Source organism: Kwoniella dendrophila, chromosome 7 (assembly GCF_036810415.1).
Source record: "Kwoniella dendrophila CBS 6074 chromosome 7, complete sequence".
Lineage (NCBI taxonomy): Eukaryota > Fungi > Basidiomycota > Tremellomycetes > Tremellales > Cryptococcaceae > Kwoniella > Kwoniella dendrophila.
Window position 1 is genome coordinate 1,422,171 of NC_089482.1, and position 23,456 is coordinate 1,445,626.

The 23,456-nt window shown below is 38.0% G+C and overlaps 11 protein-coding genes across 11 annotated transcripts; 4 read left to right on the forward strand and 7 right to left on the reverse strand.

Annotated features, from left to right (window-relative positions):
• Positions 1-268: 268 nt before the first annotated feature.
• Positions 269-2,784, forward strand: L201_005735 (uncharacterized protein; the record flags this gene model as incomplete). Its single annotated transcript, XM_066221464.1, has 8 exons — positions 269-367; positions 872-989; positions 1,045-1,322; positions 1,388-1,637; positions 1,697-1,819; positions 1,880-2,182; positions 2,285-2,597; positions 2,673-2,784. The coding sequence occupies 8 exons, from the start codon at positions 269-271 to the stop codon at positions 2,782-2,784; spliced, it is 1,596 nt and encodes a 531-aa protein (XP_066077561.1).
• A 1,271-nt stretch (positions 2,785-4,055) lies between these two features.
• Positions 4,056-6,004, reverse strand: L201_005736 (uncharacterized protein; the record flags this gene model as incomplete). The annotated part of the gene is made up of 2 exons (XM_066221465.1): positions 4,056-5,308; positions 5,500-6,004. The coding sequence occupies 2 exons, from the start codon at positions 6,002-6,004 to the stop codon at positions 4,056-4,058; spliced, it is 1,758 nt and encodes a 585-aa protein (XP_066077562.1).
• A 1,236-nt stretch (positions 6,005-7,240) lies between these two features.
• On the reverse strand, positions 7,241-7,822 carry L201_005737 (uncharacterized protein; the record flags this gene model as incomplete). Its single annotated transcript, XM_066221466.1, has 2 exons — positions 7,241-7,489; positions 7,559-7,822. 2 exons carry the CDS (start codon positions 7,820-7,822, stop codon positions 7,241-7,243), a joined length of 513 nt encoding a protein of 170 aa, XP_066077563.1.
• Positions 7,823-8,291: 469 nt separating this feature from the next.
• On the reverse strand, positions 8,292-10,184 carry L201_005738 (uncharacterized protein; the record flags this gene model as incomplete). Its single annotated transcript, XM_066221467.1, has 5 exons — positions 8,292-8,344; positions 8,551-8,803; positions 8,883-9,016; positions 9,669-9,885; positions 9,945-10,184. The coding sequence occupies 5 exons, from the start codon at positions 10,182-10,184 to the stop codon at positions 8,292-8,294; spliced, it is 897 nt and encodes a 298-aa protein (XP_066077564.1).
• Positions 10,185-10,629: 445 nt separating this feature from the next.
• On the forward strand, positions 10,630-11,697 carry L201_005739 (uncharacterized protein; the record flags this gene model as incomplete). The annotated part of the gene is made up of 1 exon (XM_066221468.1): positions 10,630-11,697. One exon carries the CDS (start codon positions 10,630-10,632, stop codon positions 11,695-11,697), a length of 1,068 nt encoding a protein of 355 aa, XP_066077565.1.
• Positions 11,698-11,874: 177 nt separating this feature from the next.
• Positions 11,875-12,744, reverse strand: L201_005740 (uncharacterized protein; the record flags this gene model as incomplete). The annotated part of the gene is made up of 1 exon (XM_066221469.1): positions 11,875-12,744. The coding sequence occupies one exon, from the start codon at positions 12,742-12,744 to the stop codon at positions 11,875-11,877; it is 870 nt and encodes a 289-aa protein (XP_066077566.1).
• Positions 12,745-13,482: 738 nt separating this feature from the next.
• L201_005741 (uncharacterized protein) lies at positions 13,483-14,628 on the reverse strand (the record flags this gene model as incomplete). The annotated part of the gene is made up of 1 exon (XM_066221470.1): positions 13,483-14,628. One exon carries the CDS (start codon positions 14,626-14,628, stop codon positions 13,483-13,485), a length of 1,146 nt encoding a protein of 381 aa, XP_066077567.1.
• A 578-nt stretch (positions 14,629-15,206) lies between these two features.
• L201_005742 (uncharacterized protein) lies at positions 15,207-15,767 on the reverse strand (the record flags this gene model as incomplete). Its single annotated transcript, XM_066221471.1, has 1 exon — positions 15,207-15,767. The coding sequence occupies one exon, from the start codon at positions 15,765-15,767 to the stop codon at positions 15,207-15,209; it is 561 nt and encodes a 186-aa protein (XP_066077568.1).
• A 711-nt stretch (positions 15,768-16,478) lies between these two features.
• L201_005743 (uncharacterized protein) lies at positions 16,479-17,422 on the forward strand (the record flags this gene model as incomplete). Its single annotated transcript, XM_066221472.1, has 3 exons — positions 16,479-16,523; positions 16,592-17,219; positions 17,310-17,422. 3 exons carry the CDS (start codon positions 16,479-16,481, stop codon positions 17,420-17,422), a joined length of 786 nt encoding a protein of 261 aa, XP_066077569.1.
• A 902-nt stretch (positions 17,423-18,324) lies between these two features.
• On the forward strand, positions 18,325-19,809 carry L201_005744 (uncharacterized protein; the record flags this gene model as incomplete). The annotated part of the gene is made up of 1 exon (XM_066221473.1): positions 18,325-19,809. One exon carries the CDS (start codon positions 18,325-18,327, stop codon positions 19,807-19,809), a length of 1,485 nt encoding a protein of 494 aa, XP_066077570.1.
• A 393-nt stretch (positions 19,810-20,202) lies between these two features.
• On the reverse strand, positions 20,203-23,117 carry L201_005745 (uncharacterized protein; the record flags this gene model as incomplete). Its single annotated transcript, XM_066221474.1, has 7 exons — positions 20,203-20,405; positions 20,517-20,682; positions 20,767-20,910; positions 21,031-21,246; positions 21,326-21,800; positions 21,872-22,040; positions 22,238-23,117. The coding sequence occupies 7 exons, from the start codon at positions 23,115-23,117 to the stop codon at positions 20,203-20,205; spliced, it is 2,253 nt and encodes a 750-aa protein (XP_066077571.1).
• Between the last annotated feature and the right edge of the window lie 339 nt (positions 23,118-23,456).

A 23,456-nucleotide genomic window follows, 5' to 3' on the forward strand; every position in this document is an offset into this window, starting at 1 on the left:
TGAATTATCGATTTTAGGTGGACAGGAGAGGACATGAATATCCGGAGTCTCCACAATCTTTCCACGTGGTCATGTATACTGGGTGAAGTACGTTGCATGTAAGGTGATAAAATAGTTGAGATGCTTTTCAAATTTTACCTTTCTTCTTCTTCTTTACTTGCACCATTAAAGATCAGCTAAACAGAGAAAAGCATATAGCCGATTCTGACTTCTGAGAACCACTTCTGATATATCTCCTGACATAATATTGCTCATATAAGAAAGTAAAATGTCCGAAGATGGCCCAAAAGAGCAGATTATCGTTGATATAGAACCTGGATCAGAGTGGAGATTTGAATTAGAAGCAGATGAGAACATTGCTTTGAGGGTGAGTTCGGTCTCCTTCTTCGCATCGAAAACATGGTATCTCACAGAAAGAAAAATGGATCTCTTCACACGCTGTAAGTTCTGGCTCTCTTCGTCTTCCGCTCATCTGGGTAGATTGGCTAATATCAGATATCCTGTATTCTATTCCTCTTATTTACTTCGGTTCCATCATTTGCATCAACATGTATCATATTATAGCTATATCCCTTTCCACATTCATTTCATCAAGAGTATAATGTATACAAGAGTGTTACCACATCTGCTTGTTGTTTGCGTCTTTTGGTGTTGAAGTATGAGCTACAAACCCTTGAGGTATAACCCTCTTACCATCTTCCTTTCTGTCAATCAACCTCACTTCGAGCAACAACGCCAATTCTGAGGTCATCTCTCTATATCTGATGTAACTCCGCTCTGTATCCGTGTATTGCATATGCTGGACAGATCGAATATCTAGTTACTTACGACCGTTCAACTTTACTGACATCTGACGAATTTCCCCATATAGGTCCTCTCTCCTGATCCAGTATTCCTCAATTCCGAAGAACTTCCTCCCGCAACATGGTACCCTATACATCGATATACGAAAGGTGCCTTATATGCTCCCTGCCAATCTAGAGTAGAAGGTAATTCTTGCCTCACCCGCTTTGGTCTCTAACGTACTGACAAGATTTCATGTAGTAACATCCCTACCAGCTTCTCAATACTCATCCTCATCAACAATACATCCTCAATTACTCAACGTGCATCTCGCGTTGGAAAGACAACGTATACTAGCTAAAAGACACTTGTTTGGATCTGGATCAACTGGTTATGAGAGAATAGATAGAGGACCTAGAGTGATGGTCATGGGTCCACCTAGTTCTGGTAAAACTACAGTAGTGAAAAATCTGGTAAATCTTGCTTTGAGCACAGGCATGAGATGGAATATAGGTGTAGGAGGATTAGATCCGTCTAGCGTGAGTTTGCATCGCTCAGTAGCTGCCTCAAAGTGGACAAAGCTGATTGTCATTACTGTATATAGCCTTCAAACCTTATACCAGGAACGATATCCTTATCCACCCCTTCTCATCCTCTACCAACACATCATCTAGCGCACCCATTCGGCTCGCCACCAACGTCAACGGCATCAAGTACACTTGCAGCTGATATACCTACAGTCGGATGGTGGTTAGGTGGATTGGAACCCACAAATAAAAATGCAGAAGTTTGGAAGGTACTTGTAGGAAGTATGGGTGAGGATTGGAGGAAAAAGTGTGAAAAGGATAAAATGGGTAAGCACAGCTCTACTCGATCGTATTATCAAACTAATATGTCGACTTGTTTTTTTCAGCCCTCGCCTCAGGTCTGATCGTAGATACATCAAGTGCATTTACCAACCCGCTATTGGGTACAAAGAAGGATGATCCTAAAGCTAGGTATACGTTGGTTTCACAGGCTGTAGAGGCATTTGAAAGTATGTACAGCTAAATTGCTCATCTTTGTGTCAGCTGACATGTACGGTCTCCCGTCATAGTCGATACGATATTAGTAATAGGTCATGAGAAGCTTCATATCGATTTATCTAGATTACCTGCATTACAATCAAAAGGTGTCAACGTGATCAGAATACCAAAATCAGGTGGTGTAGTTGATTTGGATGATGCTCAAAGGGAATTAGTACATTCTTTCCAGATTAGAAGTTACTTTTATGGTGAACCTTCCTTACCTCAAGAATTAACTAGTTTGATGGGTAAAATGATTGGTTTAAATGGAACACTCAACCCATATAGTTTCCAAATTGGTTGGGAAACGCTTGTTGTACTGAGAGTTGGTGAAGGTGAGTGCCAAATTTCCGTATCCTTGACGTCTATATCTCTTCCTACTACCATCTTATATAGATGAGGAGTATACAACTGAGCGGATTCATTTTATCATATAGAAAACTCTGCCCCTACATCCGCTCTTCCCCTCGGCTCTGCTAGAATCTTATCACCAACTAGATTAACCCGAGTAGATCCATCAGGTCCTGCACACGTAGTTAGATTACTCAATACTGTATTAGCTATAGTGGATGTCAAACCTGAAGATCGGATCAAATCTGATAAAGCACCAAAGATTGAAGAAGTCAAAGCGGAAGTAACGGAAGGTGAAGAAGTGAAAGCTGAAGAAGCGGAAGAGGAAGAGGAAGATATGGAAGAAGTACCTTTTGTAGAGGAGATTGGTACAAGGGAAGTTTTAGGATTTATCGTAATGTGAGTCTCACCTTCTAACTGAATGCAGGACTACCGCATTCCTATATTTTGCCACAAACTGATACATCTTGGTAGAACCGGTATCGACTCTCAAAAGAAAAAATACACAGTACTTTCACCTAGTCCAGGTAAATTACCTTCAACTGTAGCTTTAGCAGGCCTCATAGAATGGGTTGATTCGGCTTAGTTGTATTGAAGAGTGTTATCGAAGATTATATGTGTATATACATCAATCATGCATAAAGTCAGTACTGTCAATTACAAATTAAATGCATCATACTCTGTTCCAAACATATCGAATCATTAATCAATTGCAGAAAGAAAGCAAGAGGACTTTGGGACTTGCTGATGAGGATGAAAGGTGTTTTGTATAAGCCAGATGTATGCACAAGCAAGAATCTAGGCGGTCATATATATTTTCTACTACTTGAGTGCGACCTGGTTTAGCTGTGAATCAAGTAACGACGACTGACTGACTGACCGTTTGACCGCATGCGTCACGACCTCCTACAAGTGAGATAGTTGCTCTTATGATGATAATTATATCCGTGTTCCATGGTGCAAGTGTTGCCAAACCAAAAAGTACATGCATGGGCGACTTATCAAGCTGATTTGGGCTGCAGACTTTGTATTATGCTGGAACCAATAAGTGGTGCTACGTCTCAGTAACTCAATTCTCCATCCGACCTCGATCTGTTATATCGTATGCATCAAATGACGATACGTCAGACAAGCTTGTGCAATGCTTGGATCTCCGTCTGGGATCGATGACACAACGCTGAATAAACGAAAAAGATGCATGAAATCCGAAGTCTGACTTACTTGATTCAAAGAGGTTCTCTCCCTATTTATATATATAGGCGATATATACACCACGAGGCGTCCATGGATATAGAGTAATCAGGTACAGAGTACTAGCTCTGTGTACATGAGAAATATGTACAATCTTTACTATGTTATTTACAAGCAAGTCAGCAAATCAGCACAAATGTTTATATGAAAGCTTACACCCTCACTCATACTCTTCTTGCGGTTATAGACAGGTTCGAACGCTCTCTGCATATCAACTTTGAGCTTTTCAGTTAATATCACCTTTGAGCGTAGAATACTGAAAGAGCTCAAAGGTGATATGCAGAGAGCGTTCGAAATCCAATGTCTTCTGGATGACCTTTAAAACTAGATTCCATTTGACGCATTTTCTTCTTTCGCGCTTCATTCTTCTTGTCCAGGCGATCAACTTTCTTTTGTTGCGCTGCGCTTCAATTTCCCCTTCTTGCGCATCTATGATATCATGAGCGTTTTTCAGCCTTTTTTCGGTCTGACCCAATTGCTCTTCGAATTCGTCCGCTTCTTGTTGGGCTTTGGCCGATGATTCCTTTAGTCCATCCTTCTCTTCCTGTGCGATCTCACTGTTCTAGGATAGTTTTTCATTCTTTTCTTCCACTTCTTGTTCCATTTCTAAGATTTGATTGTCGATCTCATCGATCTCCTTCTCCAGGGATTCTTTCTCGTTATCTGCTTCTTCAAGTCTTTCCTCGACTGTTCATTTTGCTCTTTGAGCTGTTCAATAGTATCTTCGTTCTCTCCTGCTGTCCACTTTGCGATTGATAATCGCGCCTCGTACCTATTTTCCAGATTGACAAGCTGCTTCTGCGATTTACCAAATCGCTTCATCACCAAAGTTAATTTCAATCTATGCGAAGAAGCTGTTAAGAATGCTATACTACGTTCGACTTTGGCCGTCCCAATTTTGAGGTTTGTTACAGCTTTTTCGTTGTTTGCTTTTCGAATTTCTTCGTCTCTAGTTTTAAGGGTCTGTAGCATTCTTTCAATCTCAACTGTATGGTTCTTTGCGTCATCATCTTTTTCTTGTTGTAAAAGAATGTATTCCGTTTGGAGTTGCTCGAGGTTTTTCAGCTGTTGTTGGAGGGATGCGATGTCCTGCTGCTTTGTGTCAAGTTCCTGTTTTTGCTGACTTATTTCTTTGACCAACGTTGTTTCTTTTTCTTCGAGGGCTGTTTTCAGCGCCTGCTCCCGAACAATTGATACTCCGCAGTCGGCAATTTTTGTAGTCAATTGAGTCTTTCGGACTTGCAGTTGTTCATCCTTCGTTTCCAGTTGTGATAATTGAGTCTGTATGGTAGCGTCTTTTGCAGCAACTTGATCCGACAATGACTGATTTTCTATTGATGCATTATTTAGCTGTTCCTTCAACTTTTCCAGCTCTTTGTCTAATGTCTCTTTTTGACTTTCGAGATCGTTTATATCAGCATTCTTTCTTTCCTCCATGTTCACGATATTCAACTGCAGCTGTTCCAATTCCTTTTCTTTGATTTTCAATGTTTCTTCTAAACTGGTCTTGGTACCAACTTGTTGAAGAGCCGATATTTCTCCAGACAATTTTATTATTCGTTCATTTTGTGCAGATACGAGTTTCCTTTGTGATTCGATGGACTTGTTAAGAGTGAAAATTTGTTTTTCCAAAGAGCCTTTCGTCTCTATTAACGAATCGCTCGCTTGTTTCCACTGTTTTCGCCAGCTCTCACGTTCTGTCTGAGCTTGAGTGAATCTAAGTTTGAAACTTGCTTCGGATCCGGTACTTGAAGCTAATTGTTGTTGAAGGTCTTGGTTTTTATCCTGCTCCAGTGAAACTGTATTGAGAGCAGATGCGAGATCGCTCTCAGCAATATCTGCTCGTCGCTTTTCAGCATCTAATTGAGATTATAAGTCTTTGATCATTCTTCGATATTCCGAATGCTTTAGTTCTGGGAAATGAGTGGACTGTTCATCATCTAGCTCATTCGGATAGCTAACAGCTGCCGCTGGTGCAGTTTGAAAGCTGAGGGATGTAGGTGTAGGAGGAGGGTTCATCCGGCTGCGGAAGCTCTCTCCTTTGGGTTACTGAAGCATTGGATGAGGATGAAAAATGTAGAAGTGGCCGGTTTGTTGAGAGTGTTCAGATGACTGGTAGGTGTTGAGGAGGCGTTGCTATTCGTTGACGAAGGCTCTAATGCTGCGGAGACTGGATCAAAATTTTGCTCTTGCGTGGCAGTGAAGGGTTTTCGGTGAGGGCCATTTAGATCTAAGGGATTGAGTGGATTTGAGATAGCAAGTGATTGACGTTGAGACGAAAGAGAGGTTGATGGGGTTTCAGTTGGATATTGGGTGTGATCAAGTTCATTCATGTTCTCATCCTCCTCTAGATCAAGCATGTTTTGATGTGTAGAAGGGAAATCTATTTGTGAACACGTAGCCGGAGGTTTATTGTGGATACCATCTCCATCCACTTCCATTTCTACCCTGCTGCTTCTCAAAGGTGGGAAAACATCACACCAAATTCCATTATTTGCTTGAATTGCTTGTGTGGTTAAGATACGTCTGAAAGGACATTTCCAAGGAGGAATCATAATTTTGCTTTGATGGTTTATCTCCTCCACTCGAACGGGATCATCGGTTCGTGGAGGAACATCAGGTGAATTAAGTTGTAATGGGAAATTTGGTTACAATTTTATCGCTCACCTTAAGGATTGAACCGGACTTCTTGAAACGTTCCCGGCATTTCTGGTACTTATCATTTTCTGACACAGGCGCTATTTCTTCCATTCCTATTTCTTCAATTCCTATTTTTTCCATTCTCTTTTTTGATGCAATCTGTATGTGACTGAGGGGGAGGCGCTTGAACGTCATCATCTTCAGGAGTAACGGAAGTTAGATCGTTTACATCATCGGTCTCCTGCTGTTGCTGGATGTCCGTTGGTATGCTATGGGTCTAATATAGTGTAACTGTCAGCACTTTCTACTTACGACTGAAAGAGAGCGACTGTCATGTCGGTCACTGTTATCGTTATGTACCGGAAAGGTTATTTTACAACTGTATGAATAATACATCAAAAGTATAAAGGATATAGAAATTGACCAGAGGTATATATATGTATGAACTACGAAAATTTTCTTATGACATAATACCGCATTACAAAACCTTAGTGGCGATTTACCTTATTTATGACGGTCACCGCCGGTAACCTCCATGCCACCCGACCAATCATTACGTAACATTTGTTGGCTATCGATTTCTCCTCGGTTCACTTATCGTTCAACTACCATATACGGCTTATGGCTAGTGAGAGCGAAGTTCCTCTCGATTTTATGAGATGGAGAGCGGATTGGGAAAAGAGTTAATACAAGGTCATATTGGGTATGTCTATACAACTGGTAACGGGTTGACGTAAGACGAAGTCCATGTCACTTTATTCGCTACCCCGCTGTACGTTGGGTGTGCTTATCAAGGTATGCGTTATATCCAATCCTTTGAGCTGTATGCATAGAAGATGGTTTATAACATTACAAATTATCAGTCGTGAACGGACAACGAGTTACAAAAGTAGGAATTACAGCTGATCGACACAAGAAGCGAGAGCGGGGCACGAAAACTCATATACAGTCTATTTATCCATCTAAATAGTACTATTACCGATTTGATGTTTCACTTGATCATGATCTTCCTTGTGTGTATTATGTATATAGATAAAGAATGAAATGATCAGGATGATAATGATAATAATAGCAAAACACCATTTACCAGCCGTTCTATCGCCTATTCCATATTTTTGTATGCAATTAGTAAATGTACGTTTACAATACATCTAGATGATACTGATAAACTCACTTTCTGCTTCTTCCTCTGGAGTTGGAATCATTTTGATCTTTAAACTTTTAGGTGGATCATCAGAATTATCAAATCTGATTGACCAAGCATCATCGGATATTTTGATCCATTTTGTATTCTTTCCACCTGATTCGTTATCTTGTTCAAATGGTACTAGCAGTTCAATCCTTTCTGCTGGTATTGAGGTTAATTCTTTGAATATCCTTTGGGTGATTGCGATTGTTTCCTATGTACTCGATATGAAATATTAGCTTGCAGCGACGGATGACACAGTGTACTTATTCCAATGACATACCTCTTTACTTTTACCTAATACACCTAATACCTCGTCTTCTCGACCCCAACTTTTACATAAAATATATGTTATAGTATGCGACTTAGTACCACTTCCACTAGCACCTGAAATATATAGATCACTGTGTCGAGGTGGATATCCAGGTAATGACTCTTCATCGTCTTTATGATCGTGATCATCTTCATTGTCGTGGTTTACCCAAAGGGGAAGACTTTCTTCTTCGTTAAATTTCGTGTCAGACTTGTATTGAGGTAGCAACGACATGTTAGATGTGTATTTGGAACGGGTCTATGGTTGGTTGACTAAGAGATGTAAAAGGTGTAAGGTGTGTAACTAGGGGGTTGAGAGAAGTCGAAGTAAAAACTGAAAACATGAAGTGAAAGCTGAACATAGGCATGCCAAGATATCGGAGCTATTGATCTTAAGCTTCTTTTTTACCGTAAATTCCTGCAGCGTAGGTTTGGTTCGCGGTCGGCCATAAGCGAAAGGTACACCGCTTTTTGTCACCGTATAAACATGGATCTGATGTTATGATCCAGGTCAGATAATAGTGGTCAATTACATATGTGATATAGTCAAGCATACATGTGATATATGAACGCAATGGAAGAATGCGTTTCACTGATAGTTCTACTTCATACATGTCCGCTGTATCAAAGTCCGAATATACAGAATCAAAATACGAAATTTTACAATGGAAAGAGGGATACAAATGGTAAACTAAGAACAATAGTTACCCATACAAATGATATGCTTTCGCAAGGATAACAGGTTCTGGCGCAGTATCTAATTAAACAGTTTATAAAGAGTTATCATAACGATGATGGAGACTATGAGTCCCAGGGATAATGATGTACTCAACCTTTTATATTTTCGTAACTCTGCTTAAAAAGTGAGATATGAACAATTTTAGCTTTATTGAAATAATTATCGGTTTTGGTATCCTCTAAGCTACTATCCAAGGCAAAGATAGACATAAATGTCCAACTCACCTTCACTGATATCGTCCGAATGTCTGATTTTACTATTTTTGACTCTTTCACCAATTCTAATCCTTAAAGTAGTTGGTGGATTTTCATCTTGATACATTGTCTTTTCCCAAATTTCATCAAAAATTTTAACCCATTTACAGTGTTTTAAGCTAGTTACACCATCAGAGAATTCAACGTTCTTATAAAATTCTATTCTGTCCGAAGAATATTCTTTTAATTTCGGAAATCCTCTTTGGACGATCTTGATCGTTTCCTAGATGATATTACACCAGTGAGCAGCGTTCAAAGAGGTAATTTAACTTAAAAGTTTTAGATATCTTGCGACAACTTACTTCTTTAGTTCTACCCAACAAGCCAATAGCTTCAAATTCCGTGTCCCATCTTCTCTCGTAAATATAAGTTATCTCTCTCTGTATCAGGTGTGATTCATCGATATTACTGCTAGATGCGATGGGAAACCCCTCATCTGATTTGGGTGGATAAGCAGGTGGCAGAGATTCTTCATCAGATTGATTGATTGGATGACCATAAAGGTACTGAATCTTCTTCGGTCTGTCTCATGTCTGATTTGTATAGAGGCAATACTGACATTGTCAGTGATACTCAGATAAAAAAGAGAAGGGGAAGAAGGAGAATGGGATAAAAATATTCGGAGGTTGCTGTATAAGCTTAATCTCAGGGTACGGTACAGCGTTAACGTTACGTTGAGGGAGTTTATTCCACGTGCTCATTAGGGGGTTCTACGCTAACCATGTACTGTATTTCTACATACATTATAAGCACCAACTGTGCATCTATATTGCGATTTGTGTTGGACGTGTATGATCTGAAATGCATATGGTACTATATCGAAGCGAGCGCTGATAAGATTACGAATACGTGTATAACATGAAAAGGAATTCAGTCAAAATTTCTAATCGAAATAACCTGATGCTCCGAGGAAACTTATCAAGGCAATGAAAATGAATGGACTCAAGACACCTAATATGATCATCAAATTGCATTTAAGATTATCTCGTTTCATCTTTCGTTCTCCTATTGTATTCAAGCAAGAAAACATCAGAAATGATTTTTCCACTGAAAGATGGTTATGCACATAAAAAAAAAACAATACTCACTTCGTTCTTCATCACCTGGTAAATCAGCTACCTGAACTCGTAATCTAGTAGGTGGATTATGTTTGAACCCAGGCCAAGCTTCGTCTAAAATTTTACCCCACCTATCATTGATTACTTTACCTTCTGAATCCATTTCTACAGGTGAGAGAAATTCAATTCTTGACGGTGGATATTCAGCTAATAATGGGAATCCACGTTGAACGATTGATATCGTTTCCTGCAATATAAATATCAGTATAAATAGCTCATATATCTGGTGGGTGTCAACGAACTCACTTCTTTAGTTCCACCTAATACACCTAGCGCATCTTGAAATGATCCTTTCAATGGCCATCTAGGTATGAATGTGTATGTAACATTATGTATTGTAGCACTTGTTGTCGAAGATTCTCCTACTCTAGGTGGATAAGCCGGTAACGAATCTAAATCATCATTCTCCAAATCTGCTGAGAATAGAGGTAAAGACTCTTCGTCACCCTTGGTATCTTTCCGGTATTGAGGCAGTAGTGATGGCATGGTAATTTAGGGTATGTTTGATCTTGCGAGGAATGTGGGTGATCGCTGATAAATGAGAACAGATGATAAGGAGAGAATAAAATGATAAAATGATGGTATCAAGTGGCGAGCGTCGACAGGTTGTCAAGCTGTGTTGACGGGCAAGGGCGTTAACGGCACATGGGAATATCGGAGATTTTAGAGTTTGTCAGGTACCATCTTTTAACGTTTGACCGGTTTAAAATGAGTCGCCAAGAGAAACAGCCGAGTCGTATTATCTCATGATTCTCATTCACCTATTCTTATCATTCCTCCTTACACCCACATCACGATCACCCAATGATTAACATTTTTACCAGATCACCATTCCCACCACACTTGTTTCCAAGTACAAACTATTGTAGCAATACAAGAAGCTCGATTGATACACGCAGTTCACACAACTCGAGCTATAATACAACGCATTATGACAGCTTCACCTTCGTTATCGCAATCTTCCTGGTCCTTCATTGATGACTCCGCCTTCGATGAGGACCTAGAAAATGTCCTATTATCCTCTTCAGTATCAACGCTACACCATACACACAATCGGCAGCACATTCAGCAACAGAGTTTAGCTCCATTTTTCGCACTACCAGACGAAAATGATATATTGAGATCCAGGATATTAGACTTGGAAAGGAAGAATGTAATTTTGCAAGATCAAATGGACGAACATCAATATACATCGTTCAACCAATCTGAGGAAATATCAACTGTAAGACGAAGATTGAATGACTTAGAAGAGGAAAATACATATTTGAAAGCTGGGTTAGATCCATCGAGACAAGCATTAGACAACGAAGTAAGAAGGTTGAAAATCAAATTGGGTGAGAAGAAAGATGAAGAAAGAAGGGGGGTTTTAGAAGAAATAGTTAAACGTATTGAAGAGAATCATCATTTAGAGATTCTATCGATGGACGAAGTAAAATCCGTTTTAGGTGATGATGATAATGTGAGAACGATAGGAGGATTAAAGAAACTAGCGTTAGATCAAAATACACGTATATCGAAATTAACAAAAGAATTAAATGAAAATGAGAATGAATTGACAGAGAAAACCTTATTGAACCATGAGTTGGTATATATAAATAAGAATCTAGAAACTCAAAATGCAAAATTGTCTGAAGAAGTCAAAACTTTAGGTGGGAATGAAGAGAAATTAAAAAACTACAAGAGCTCAATCGCAAACATCAAGAAGAAATACAAAAAACAATTAGCACAGAAAGAATTAGAATTAAAAGATGATTTTTTAAGGAAACAAGATGAAATCAAAGCGGAGAATAAGAAGATAAAGGAGAACAAGAAAGCAATAAAAGAGGATCAAACTGAATTAGCGTATTACAAGAAGAAAAATGAGAGGTTGAGTAAATTAATCGATAAGACAAAATTGGAAAATGAGCAATTGAATGAAGAATTAGACAAGTCACGAGAAGAGATAAATTCTCTAGTTGATAAAGTCAATCTTCAGCTGAAGATTTCGAGCGAGAAATGATACTCAATGGAATAGGATTTTCGGTATAGGATAAAGATTGTTCTTGTGGGTTAGGACATTTCGCTGTAAAGCTGTTAATGAGTCATCCCTGTAATGTATCTTGTATGTATAAGCGATTTGGATACCGCAACTATAGAATGTCCACCCATTACAAGTCGAAATTCGGCAGTGGACCAATCAATATTTCATCTGCTTTAACAGATTATCTAATTTCCTCCGTTTCTCTTGATGTGCTCTTTCAGCTTCTTCTAATTCCATTTTTTCCGTCATTACTAATTTCAAATTCATGAATTTTTCCTTGTATGAATCTCTTTCATGTTCTATGGACTTGATACGTTGTTCATCTGACGACCTGTCATTCTTCATCTTATCAAACTCAAATCCCAATCTTTTCATCTCTTCTTGCAATTCTCCCAATTTATATTGTAAGTCTTCATTTCTCTGTTCACTTTCCTTCAGCTTCTGTTCTAAAACTTCTTCCCTATCATTTTGATCGTCTTTACTGTTTGAATCAGATTCTGATGGGGATTGACGATACCTTTTATGATCCACCATTTCAGTTTGCTCTAATTCTAATTTGACATCCTCATCTTTACCATTGAAAACTGTTTTTATCCATTCTATTTCGTCATCTTCATCCGAGCTTGATAATGAAGTCAGATCATCATCATCATCATCGCCTTCATCATCATTATCATTTTCTTCATCATCATCAACATCATCCTCAGTATAATCATCATGATCTTTATTTTTGTAGTTGATTCGTTTGGAAGCCCTGCTGATACGTTTGGTTCTAGTTCTTAAGGGTGTTTTGTTCTGACTTTTTGCGGCTTTCGCTTCCATAAATCTACGTCTTCGTTCTATTCTTTCTTCCTTGGTAGGTACTTTAGCTACCCTGAAAGCCTCTAGTGGTGGATGGTTATGTGGATGAAAACCTTTAGCTTCAACAAAGCTGAATGGACCATTTGTTATACTTGATTGATCTATATTTCCTAAATTTCTAAAAAAAAATAACGTACGTTGACAATCAGTTTTGAAAGAGTGCATACGAGTACCTTTGTTTCTGTTGTCAATGAAATGAGAGCAATGTAATTTGAAATTGCCTTTTCTACGTAAACTTGGCATACAATAGTCACCATTGTGATATCTATACCCTTGTGTTTTAGCGAACGTATTTAACGCAAATTCTATGTCCCAATAATCCTTCTTAGCTGATTATTTAGTAAAGTTGATATCAGGTATTTGACTAAAATGAGAAGGTACAGAACCAGAGGAACTCGAAGCGGTGTGTCTGGTCAAAGGTCTGGTCATCCTCATGATGTAATTATTGTTATCCTTGAGTGGGAATAACTTTTGATAAGAACGATCACAGCAGAAGCTGTAAAAAGTTTCATGACCAAATTTTGGATGTCAATTCGATAACGGGAAAATCTATTAAGTGGAGTCGCATAAAAATGAATTTAGCTCAATCGCTATTGAAGTTTCTCTCAAATCATGGTATAATTTTTTATGGTTCAAACATCGCGTACTGAACTTCGTCGCTCCTTACAGGAACACGGTGGTCTGTGCAACTCAATGTACCCTAAATTTGATTGTGTATTTCAATTCGATGTTCGCACACATGAAACAGGCATGGTTACATGTACATGATTATGTACGATATCCTACCTTACACAGAATAAAATACAACAATAGGATATATAAAGATCCCTAGACGACACTTTAATATCCACCCGTTCACCCGTGTGATGATCCACAGGGGGGAACATCAAGAAATTTCGAAGATCAAAGTGCCCCGAAAAACTTTTCCAACTTCCGTTTCTTCTCATTGTGCTCCTTATCAGCTTGATCAAATTCCAATTTCAGTTTAACCATTTCCTTCAGATCGTCAAGTTGTTTTTTGTAATCATCCCTTTCATTCTGATATTGCTCATTGAGGTTATTCATTGTCTTGTGAATGGCATCGTATTCTGTAATCTCTTCTCGTGATCTTCTAAGTTGTTCTCGAGTATCATTCAAATTTGCTCTTGATTGACTCTCCTTCTCCCTTAATTCATTCAAATCTGCTTGCAGTTGCTCTTCTTTCGCTTTACTTTCTTCGAGATCTGCTTTAAGCTGATTGTTATCTGAAACTAACAGATCTTTGGAGGATTTAAACATGTCCAAATCAAGTTGAAGTCTTTTATCTTCTTCGCCAAGTTGTTGGATCTGATATTTTAGACTTTCAGTAGTTTTCACCATATAATCTTTTTCTTCCTCTTCATCGTCGGAATCAAATATAGCAGTTAGATCGATTATCTCCAGTTCATCTATTTCTGGCTTTACTGACCGATTGATCGTATTCTCGAGTGTCGAGTGTGGTTGTGTGTGCTGGTTAATGACAGTAACATCTCCAGAAAAATGATTTCGATCTTGAGTTTTTCTTTTATGCGCTTGACGCTCCTGGAATTTCAACTTTCTCTCCTCTTTAGTCGGAATTGGTTTATCCATAAATTTCTGATAGGGAGGATGATTATGAGGGGAGATCAAAACAGATAGATCCAATTCAAAAGGTCCTTTACATCTATCAAAATTTTCGATATCTGTCTGTTTAAATAACAAGGCATGTTGACAATCCGTTTTGTAACCACTTTTGAGCTCTTTTGTATTTGTATCAGAAATCCTTTCGTTGTAATGACCGCAAATTAAACGAAAATTTCTTCTGTTCTTCTTTGAGGGTACACCTTGTTTGCCTAATACATATCTATAGCCTTGAGTCTTAGCATATACATTCAATTCATATTCGATACTCCAAAAATCCTTTGTAGCTAGACCTTTGACAAATTCGATCTTTGGAGTTTCGCTGATTTGTGATGTCAACGACGATGATAACGTTGTAGATGAAGAAGATGAGGATACACCGTCTTTAGTGCCCATTTGTGGCAGGTCCATTTTGTGGGAGGATTTGCGGGAAGAAGCTAGATTGAGTGAGTGAGTTGAAGATATCGAAAGTTGAACATGAAAAGGAAAAAGAGATAAACAGCAAAGCATTCATCTTTGGCCAGTGATCTCACCAACATTAAGGTGTTGTTGTCAGTGCTTCAGGGAGTTCATTCTGGATATACACACGGTGGTCTGTGCGAAGCAGCCTAGACTACACATAATGGGTAAGATTAAGGTACAATCACAATTATAAGATCATTTTGGATTGATTTCCTCCAAATGCACTAGGAGTAAGCTTGACCAGGCTACGTGGTATATTTAAAGTTACTTAATATACATGATGAGAATTTTCAATACAATTTTCGATAAAGCTAACACGTAGACTGTTCTCACCTTCTTATCTTTCCATTCTATGAGTTACCAGCCTCCCGAATAAGCTGTTTCTCCTGCAGCGTCAACTCCGATTCTTGATTGCCTCCGCCCCCTTGTTCTTGATGGCAACCGTTCTTCGTCTTCAAGTTGTTTTCACGATATCCAATACTTATTTGCTTGGTCAACGCACTCATCCATGTATACCACTGAGTGCATTAAGCTTTATGACTATCGGAAATCTGGTGTAATTCCTGATTTATTTCCTTTTCGAGTTTAACTTTATCTTCCAGTGCACGTATGCGGAGTTTATTTTGGAAAGATTGATCTCGTAATTCCCGTTTTTGTCCATCAGCTTGTTCTATCCTCTCTTTCAATGTCTGTATATATTCTTCAGGTTTTGCTAAACTATCCACTAAACCTTTTATCCCATCATTACAGCTGTTCAAATGTTGTTCGATGTAGCTGTTAGAAGTATTTGAGTTATCGAAGAATGATTGACTGTATGGTGATTCCCCTTTTACTCCATTGTAATCTGTGTATATTCTTTTCTCTTCCGCTTTATCTGGGTCGACACTACCACCAATGTTATCTGTTTCGAATTTTTTATTGAAAAGTATAACAGTATCTGGCTGATATAGCTGTGTGATAGGAATAAGGGTTGATTTTCGCTGTTGTCGTGATGATTTTACCTGGTCAACATTACGTGTTTCACTAATTTCGGTAGGCGCCTTTTCAGAAACGAAATGATATTGATTTAGTCCTTGGGAATGGATCATCTTAAAGTAGGTATGGAGATATATCGTTTATCGGAGATAGATGCTACGTTGGTTTTTTGTTTGCCTTTCTTGATCGGTCTACTGAACGGTCAAGGTAAAATTCGATGTCTGGCTGAGTTGAACTGGGAATTTATTTGTTGCCGCTATCAAGATATTCTAGTATACTATACTTCAAGAACCATTAGGAAAATAAAGGGACAATTGAGTTCTTATGTGGTCAAGCCGGAAGTAAAGAGAAACAGTATAACAACCAATGTTACGCGACTGCCGGTGAATATCAGCAGTAAGAATGACTGTAGTCTGGTCATCCTTTTCATCAATTTGATACTGAATCGCAAAGTGTCTGTGCTTTTTCCCTGACCTCATTCTCGTATCTGTGAAATGGCATTACTATGTAAGATCGTTTGTTATCTATGAAATACATATGCATCGCAAGGTATCTCAACTGTCTACCAAATGCATACCGTAGGATTATGGGTAGAGGCAGCAGAAGATCTTTTCTTCCTTGTCCTTCCTCTTCTTCCTTTTCTTTTCCTTTTCCGTTTGGTGAATTTATTTCAATCTCACTCAGTGCTCTTACCCAATTGGCTATTAGCTCTCCCTCGATCCTCGATCTTCCTTCACTGTATTACGACAGTATCCTGTTTGTGACGGTAGACTGTCAAATCATCTTCTAAGTATCAGTTTTCATCCTGTGGCGATCGAAGCACAATGGCACCCAAAAATAAGGTCAAAAGTAAGATGATTGATGTCAAGGTAAGCTATTTTGTCATCATTTTATGGGATGGGTAGCTTATCCTGACAAATGGAAATGATGTCTGTAGGCATCAATGTCTGCTTTGCAAGGAGGTACCAACCTGAACAAACCCCCAACGTCTTCCTCTTCTTCTTCGAATCCCTTGAGTGTTCCTGAAGAGCTATCAATCTCACGTCATGCTTTGAAGGAGGCAGAAAAGAATTTGATCATCGTTAAAGATCAACTCAAGATCAAAGAAGAAGATTATAAAGCATTGGACGAAGAAATGAATAGATTGAAAAAACGAATTGCCAATTCTAAAAATTTAGATTTAATCAATGTTACGAAGGAAAGAGATGAATATAAAACCAAGTACGAAATAGCTAAAATGGAATTGAATAAATCACTTATATCAAATGTTAAATTACAAGAATCTAAAGATCAATTAGAATCTGAAAATGAAATTTATTTAGTTGAAAACGTAAAGAATAATGAAAAGATCCATACTATCGAATCTGATCTCAATGAAAAAGTCAATTTGATAGAAGAACAAAAAAACGAGATTCAATCTGTGAAAACTGAATTATCGATTGATAAAATGAAATTTAGTAAATTGGAAATTAATTATGCTGAAGAAAAGGAAAATTCTAAAATCAAGGAAGAGCAAATCAGGAAATTGGAGAAAGAACTTGCGTCAATGGCTACAGATATTAAATGTAAGTTTTACTTCCACAAAATACCTAGTTTCGCAGCGCAGTAGTATTGTTAAAGCAGGACTGACCGAGAAGATGGGCAATTATATATAGACGCCGCTGTTGACGAGAAGCCAAAAATCAAAATTAAAGAAGAAGGCAATAGTAAAAGAGGTAAAGTAGTTGATGATCAAAATCCAGATATTAAGAAGAAGGTGAAATTGTAACACTGATCTCAAATCCGTTTAAAAAATGTTTTCCTCTGTTTTTCCAAAGATGTCCAGATATGTTATAGTAACGCTGTCCTAATTTCCATTCGTAATACATATATAAACATTCACATTGTTGAAGTTGGAGGTGAATCATGAAGTCGAAAGATAATTGAGAAAGGGAATGCATCAAGTCTGGATACTTACGGGAGTTGAGCTGTTTGGTCAGCAAAACAATATCCGTGCACGGGTTACTATAAAGTCATGTTGTGGCGCGGTGAGATCAAAGTTTGTATATTTGTGTATTCTGATGATCAAAGGATGCACGATTGTCTGTGCGAAACATCATTTATGATTCGGTTATCAATGTACACACACGGCCTGAGATGACCTCACCTCTTGCAATCAGATAGAGTAGATGATTGACAAAACAAAGTTAAAACATCAAGTTTCCATCAAAATGTGAATCAAATTGTTCAAGACTCCTTCTTTACTCTATTTATCTTACAGTTTCACATAATCTTTCTCTGTTTACTCTGGGATAATCAATACCATTGCTATTGTTGAAGTTAGATCCCTAAAATTGTGTGTAAATTGTTTATTACAATTTGGTTGATTATAGGTAAGTGAGATTCACCAATTGAAGGGAAACCTTTCCGCATAGAGCACGTAACAATTCCTCCTCATTTGCGATCTGTTTTGAGGCGACTTCAATGATCCTCCTTGGTACTACTGTTTCCACCAAGTTGTAAAGCTGATGGTTGTCTTTCATTCTTTGCAGTTCTTCAAGTAGCATAGATACAAAATTCATATTCATATCATAAATCCAATTCATCTCGTATCTCGACATCATCCTCCCCAATCAATCTTGTATAAAATTCTGGATCTTCAGTTTTCGAAGTCTGCTTAAAGCCCTTATTATGCCCTCGAAGCACCATCATTGCAAAGCTCCCAAAACCTCGTTTCTGAAACAACTAGCTACGAAAGGCTACTCAGAAATTGTAGATGAATTGGTCAAATATGCAGCAGGTCATGGATATAGCTATTTACCTAGTCAAAAAGGTATACCCAAGAGAAAATCTGGTTATTTCACTTTCAGTTGTTCAGAATACTCAACAAATCTTTGGCAAAATAAATTAGGTTGTAATCATATACTTCTTTTCAAAATCACCTCACTGCCACTACCACACAACGAGGATTCTTCCGGTATATACCAATTCGATGAAACTAGAAGTCAGCTTTATCATGATCGAATCACAGAACGAGTATCTAAAGAGCATCATAACAAACCCAAAGCATTACGAGGCAGCAAGATCAGTTATACCGAACCACCGTTAGACGAATTCGATCGTGATCAGGAGAGTATTGAAGTAGTCGACAACGATAGTGTCAGTGATCAAGATGAAGCAGAAAGCGTACACGAGGGTTCAGCAATTTATCCCGCATTCAGCGAGACGCCCGACATTGCATTCATTGAACAATTGCTACAAGATAAAAAGGAATTTCGGGACATCGAGCATGAATGCAACAAATATGCAAAATCTCAAGGTTATACATATCTACATAGCAGACCCAGTGTACCTATAGACTACAGGATCGATTTCAATCTATGTTATTCTTATTCATACCACCCAACTGAAACAGAACCGTATAGAACCGATTGTCAACATGTTTTATCCTTTCGAAGTACAACACCAAAGGGATCTAAATCCAACCCTTCTGCTGGACATTTTATATTAGGTAATAGTGCTGATGTTCTACCTCACAATCATCTACCAAATCAAGGTTTTACGGAAATTCTCGGTTCTACAAAAGAAAACATAATTCACGAATCACCTTTGAACCAAGGCTCAAATCTCAATCGAAATTCAATTAGGGACTCGACGATGGTAGAGGGACAGGATGGTATAAAGGAGGACAATGTGGTACAGCACGATAAAGCTGAACCTGCCAATTGTGATAAACCAGACGAAGAGATGTTACAGATAGATGGAAATCATCTCAAAAGTCAAGGTGAAAATCCATGCGAAGAATTAAGATTGAAAACACTGGAACTTACGAATCGAAATCTTAGTCGTAGACTGGCCAAGATAGAAATTGATCTTAACAGTATAACACAGGCATTCGCACGACTTCAAGTCGAATCAGAAGAGATATGCGAGAGAAGATATAGAGATCTTCTCTCTGGATATAATCAACAAAAAAAGGAAATTAGGAATCTTTTGAATGGAAAATCGAGATCAAATACGAACGGGAATGAAAACGACCACAATGGCCAATTGGGTGTCGAACAAACGTATAAAAGGAAATGTGAAGGAGGGAGAAGAGTCATCGAAGAAAATATTGAGCCTAACGAATCTGGTAGAATCAGCAGCGAGAAAAGAGTCAGATATGGAGAAGAATGAGTGAAGCGATTGGATTCAAGTCGTTTGCCGAACGTATTTGTATTTAGGTATTTTAGCTACGAGTATTTTGTTAGTTTGTTAAGGTTCATGGAACGTGTCAAACTATCATTTTCAGTAGTTTGTACATCAAAAGTCCATTGTACTTTTTCATTGAAGTAGCATGAAAGATTGATTGGACGTTTTCACTTCTTGCAATGTTTCGTTGTCTTTGTACAACATGTCATAACGCATATGAAGCATCGAATATTCTATAGAATATAACATTGTATGACTTACTGATAATTCGCACTTATAGATAGATAGATCCAGCTATTACGAGTACATAGATATTCTTTTAGAATCACAAAGTCCTTCCGTGTCCTTCCTTCTCTATAGGTATCACAGTATAACGTGTTACAACAAAGCTTCATGATTTTTACCTTGTTTAACTAATTCATGCCAATCCAATCTCCATTGATTCATCTTTGTTCTTATATCAGATTGATTTATAACTTTTCTTATCCATCTCATTAAACTATCTTCATCTTCGATAACAAAATAAGATGATAATAAAGATAATATAGATTCGAATGTCGCTTTAGGTGATGATAGTAGATCTGAAAATGGATGATTAGCCTAATTTACCTCAAAAAGCACCCCTCGCGGTGAGTGGAGTGATTGGAGGAAGAGAGTTCACTGAATTAGAAGGGGAAAGGATTTCTACTGACCTCTAAACGACCATAATATAGCCAAAGTAGTTATTATCATAACGTCCCTACCATCTAACCATAAAGCATCCCATATCCGTAATTGTTGAGAAAAAGGTATAGTATTGACAAATAACGTTATATACCATTTCGTACCCCAAGAAGAAGAAGATATCATATTGCGTTGCTACGATAGATAAAAGTATAATTATCAGTTTTGTGAATTTTGCTGATAATAATCACAATCATCAGGATATGTTAGGATACCTACGAAAGATTGATATACATCAGGCATTAACCATTCCATCAACCTTTCTTGCACGTAAAACGCTTCCAATAAACCTGGAAAACCCGGTTCGAAGATATCGTGCATACCGTAGTCATCGTGTAAGCGGACGAGTAGGGCATAAGTGCGCTATGAGAGGATAAATAGAATTAACGACTGGTCCGTGGGACAGAAACAATGATGGGATGATGCCAAGCGAAATGGCAAAGGGTCAAGGCCATTTGTCGAAATCCAGAATGAGCCACTTACCTCTGGATCAAAATAGCATAGTAAAGTAGCTGCTATGGGACCCATACCTTGAACATAGCCACAAGTTTCACATACTTGACTGAAACAATGCAAAACATGCCAAAGGTTTCTCTGACCTGCACCATAACGAGTGACGAACATCGTGTGTCCTGATATAGTTCTTGGTACATCTAAGTCTATCTGCACATCAAAGGTCGAAGGTAAATCAAGGGTATTCTAACATGATATGGACTCTGTCAGCTGAATCTTTTTCTTTGATATGCTAGTTCAATTTTATGGAAGATTTTGTGCTTACCCTATAATCAGATTGTAGTTCTTCAATTGATTTGGCTTTCCCTTTACCTTTATTCTCATGATCCTGAGCCAAAGTCCACCAAGCAGCCATTCTCCATCTATCTGGAATACCTTTATATATTCTTTTATTCATTTTATCTATATTCGTTGTTGAAGACCAATTCCATTCAGATATATTACCACCTTTATCTCTTTTCTTGATTGACATCATTTTACCCCATTTATCAACTCTTTCAATTTCTTTTTGTTTTATTTTCAATTCTTCATTTCCACCTAATCTTGGACTTGATGGTGGTTGTTTAGCTGAAGGTCCAGAATCATTTGAAGGTATCAAAGAATTATTAGGTTCGACTTTTGGTTTACCTTCCAAAGGTGATTTAGAAGGTAATTTTGGTATTTGCTTTAATGGCGAACTTGGTATTAAAGCTATTCTATTCTCTGATCTATTTCGATGGGGATCATTGACGAATCCGTACCTATTGAATGCAACGCAATTGTGATCAGCTTGTCCTGCAAACCATCAGTGGAAACATTTAATACAACTTACCTATCTAAACTAGCCAAATATTGCCTTTCCTGTTCACCTATGTCACTTGATTTAGTCGCTGGATAAACAGTCGCTCTTTTCCCACTTGACATGGAAGGTCCGCCTCTAGTTCGCTCAACACCTTGATCCCATCCATCGCCATGTACACCTTCTTTCTCAAGCCGTGCGTCTAAGCAAGCAAGAACAAGCATTAGCATGAGCAAAAATTGGGACAGCTATACTCGAAATTTTCGCCGTGAATGGCTCCTTCGATGATCTTTGGCTTGACTTCCTACTCTATCCCGCTGCATTCTCTTGCGCTTAACTTATATCCTCCCAATCTTCATGCGAAGCACAAAAGCATGAAGGGGATTAAGTTTAACTCACACGTATTCCTAACCATAAAAGCATCATCTTCTTCACCCGGATATTGACTTGAACCAGCAACAGAATGTTGACTCTTATTACCGATTTCACTTATACTTGTATTTGTACTTGCACTACTATGATTACTTCCATTTCCATTCCTTCTTGTTATATCTATACCATTATTACTACCACTTGTCCTTCTTGAATTAGTTGATTTTGGTCTTTGTGGACTTAGACGTGATGTATCCTCATGTTGATGTTGTTGATAAGATGAAGAAGCTATTGATGAAACTAAACTTTGTTTTCTTAAATCTTGGTTATTATCATGATGATGATGATGATCACTAAGATTTGAATTTGGATTAGAATTTGGATTGATATGTTCAGTTATTGATATATCAGGTGTACCTATTGATCTTTCACTATATCTTCTCCTTTCATCATCATTCTGAACACCATTTAAAATTTCTTCATCATTATCTTGTGAATTTCGTGCACTTAACATATTCATTGGACCTGACCAACTAATCTCAGATTCTCTATTCCTTTCACCTCCATCTTCATTTCGAGCACCATTAACATCATTCTGATACTTTAAGGGACTACCGTAAGCTACACCAATAGTCGAATCCCTCATCTCACTTCCATCTACATTTGAAGTAAAACCATTTGAATTCTGTGAAGATCTCCAACTATCTCTCTTTACATCTTCTGGTCCAGACCCATCAAGCGATTCCGTTGTACCTGATCCATACAAATTGAAGATGTCTACTGCTTCACCTTCACTTGCTATAGTTGAGTCTCTAGGACGATTTGCATATGTATTCCCATTCCCATTGTTAGATGATATCTGTTGAATTGATAATCTTCCGAGTTCCTGCCTTAATCCATTTGACATTATATGATAAGTGACAAAAACAAGTAGGGGTATCTAGTCCACATAAATTGGGACTAAGATAGATGTTATATTATTTATATGTATAGTATGATATGCTATTCTGTATGGTCGTTTGGACTAATGAGAACATGGGAAGTTGCTGATGATCAACATGACGACGACTCCTGTTTCGGTAATGAATAAGGGGGTGATTCAGGTTGATTCACCTCCACTTTCACCATACAATCAATCATATCCTTTGATCGTCATAGCGATTACGATTGTCGTGCATGATTGTCTATGATGAGCATTATACAAAGGCATCTATAGGCTACAGGAAATAAAGACTACAATGATATC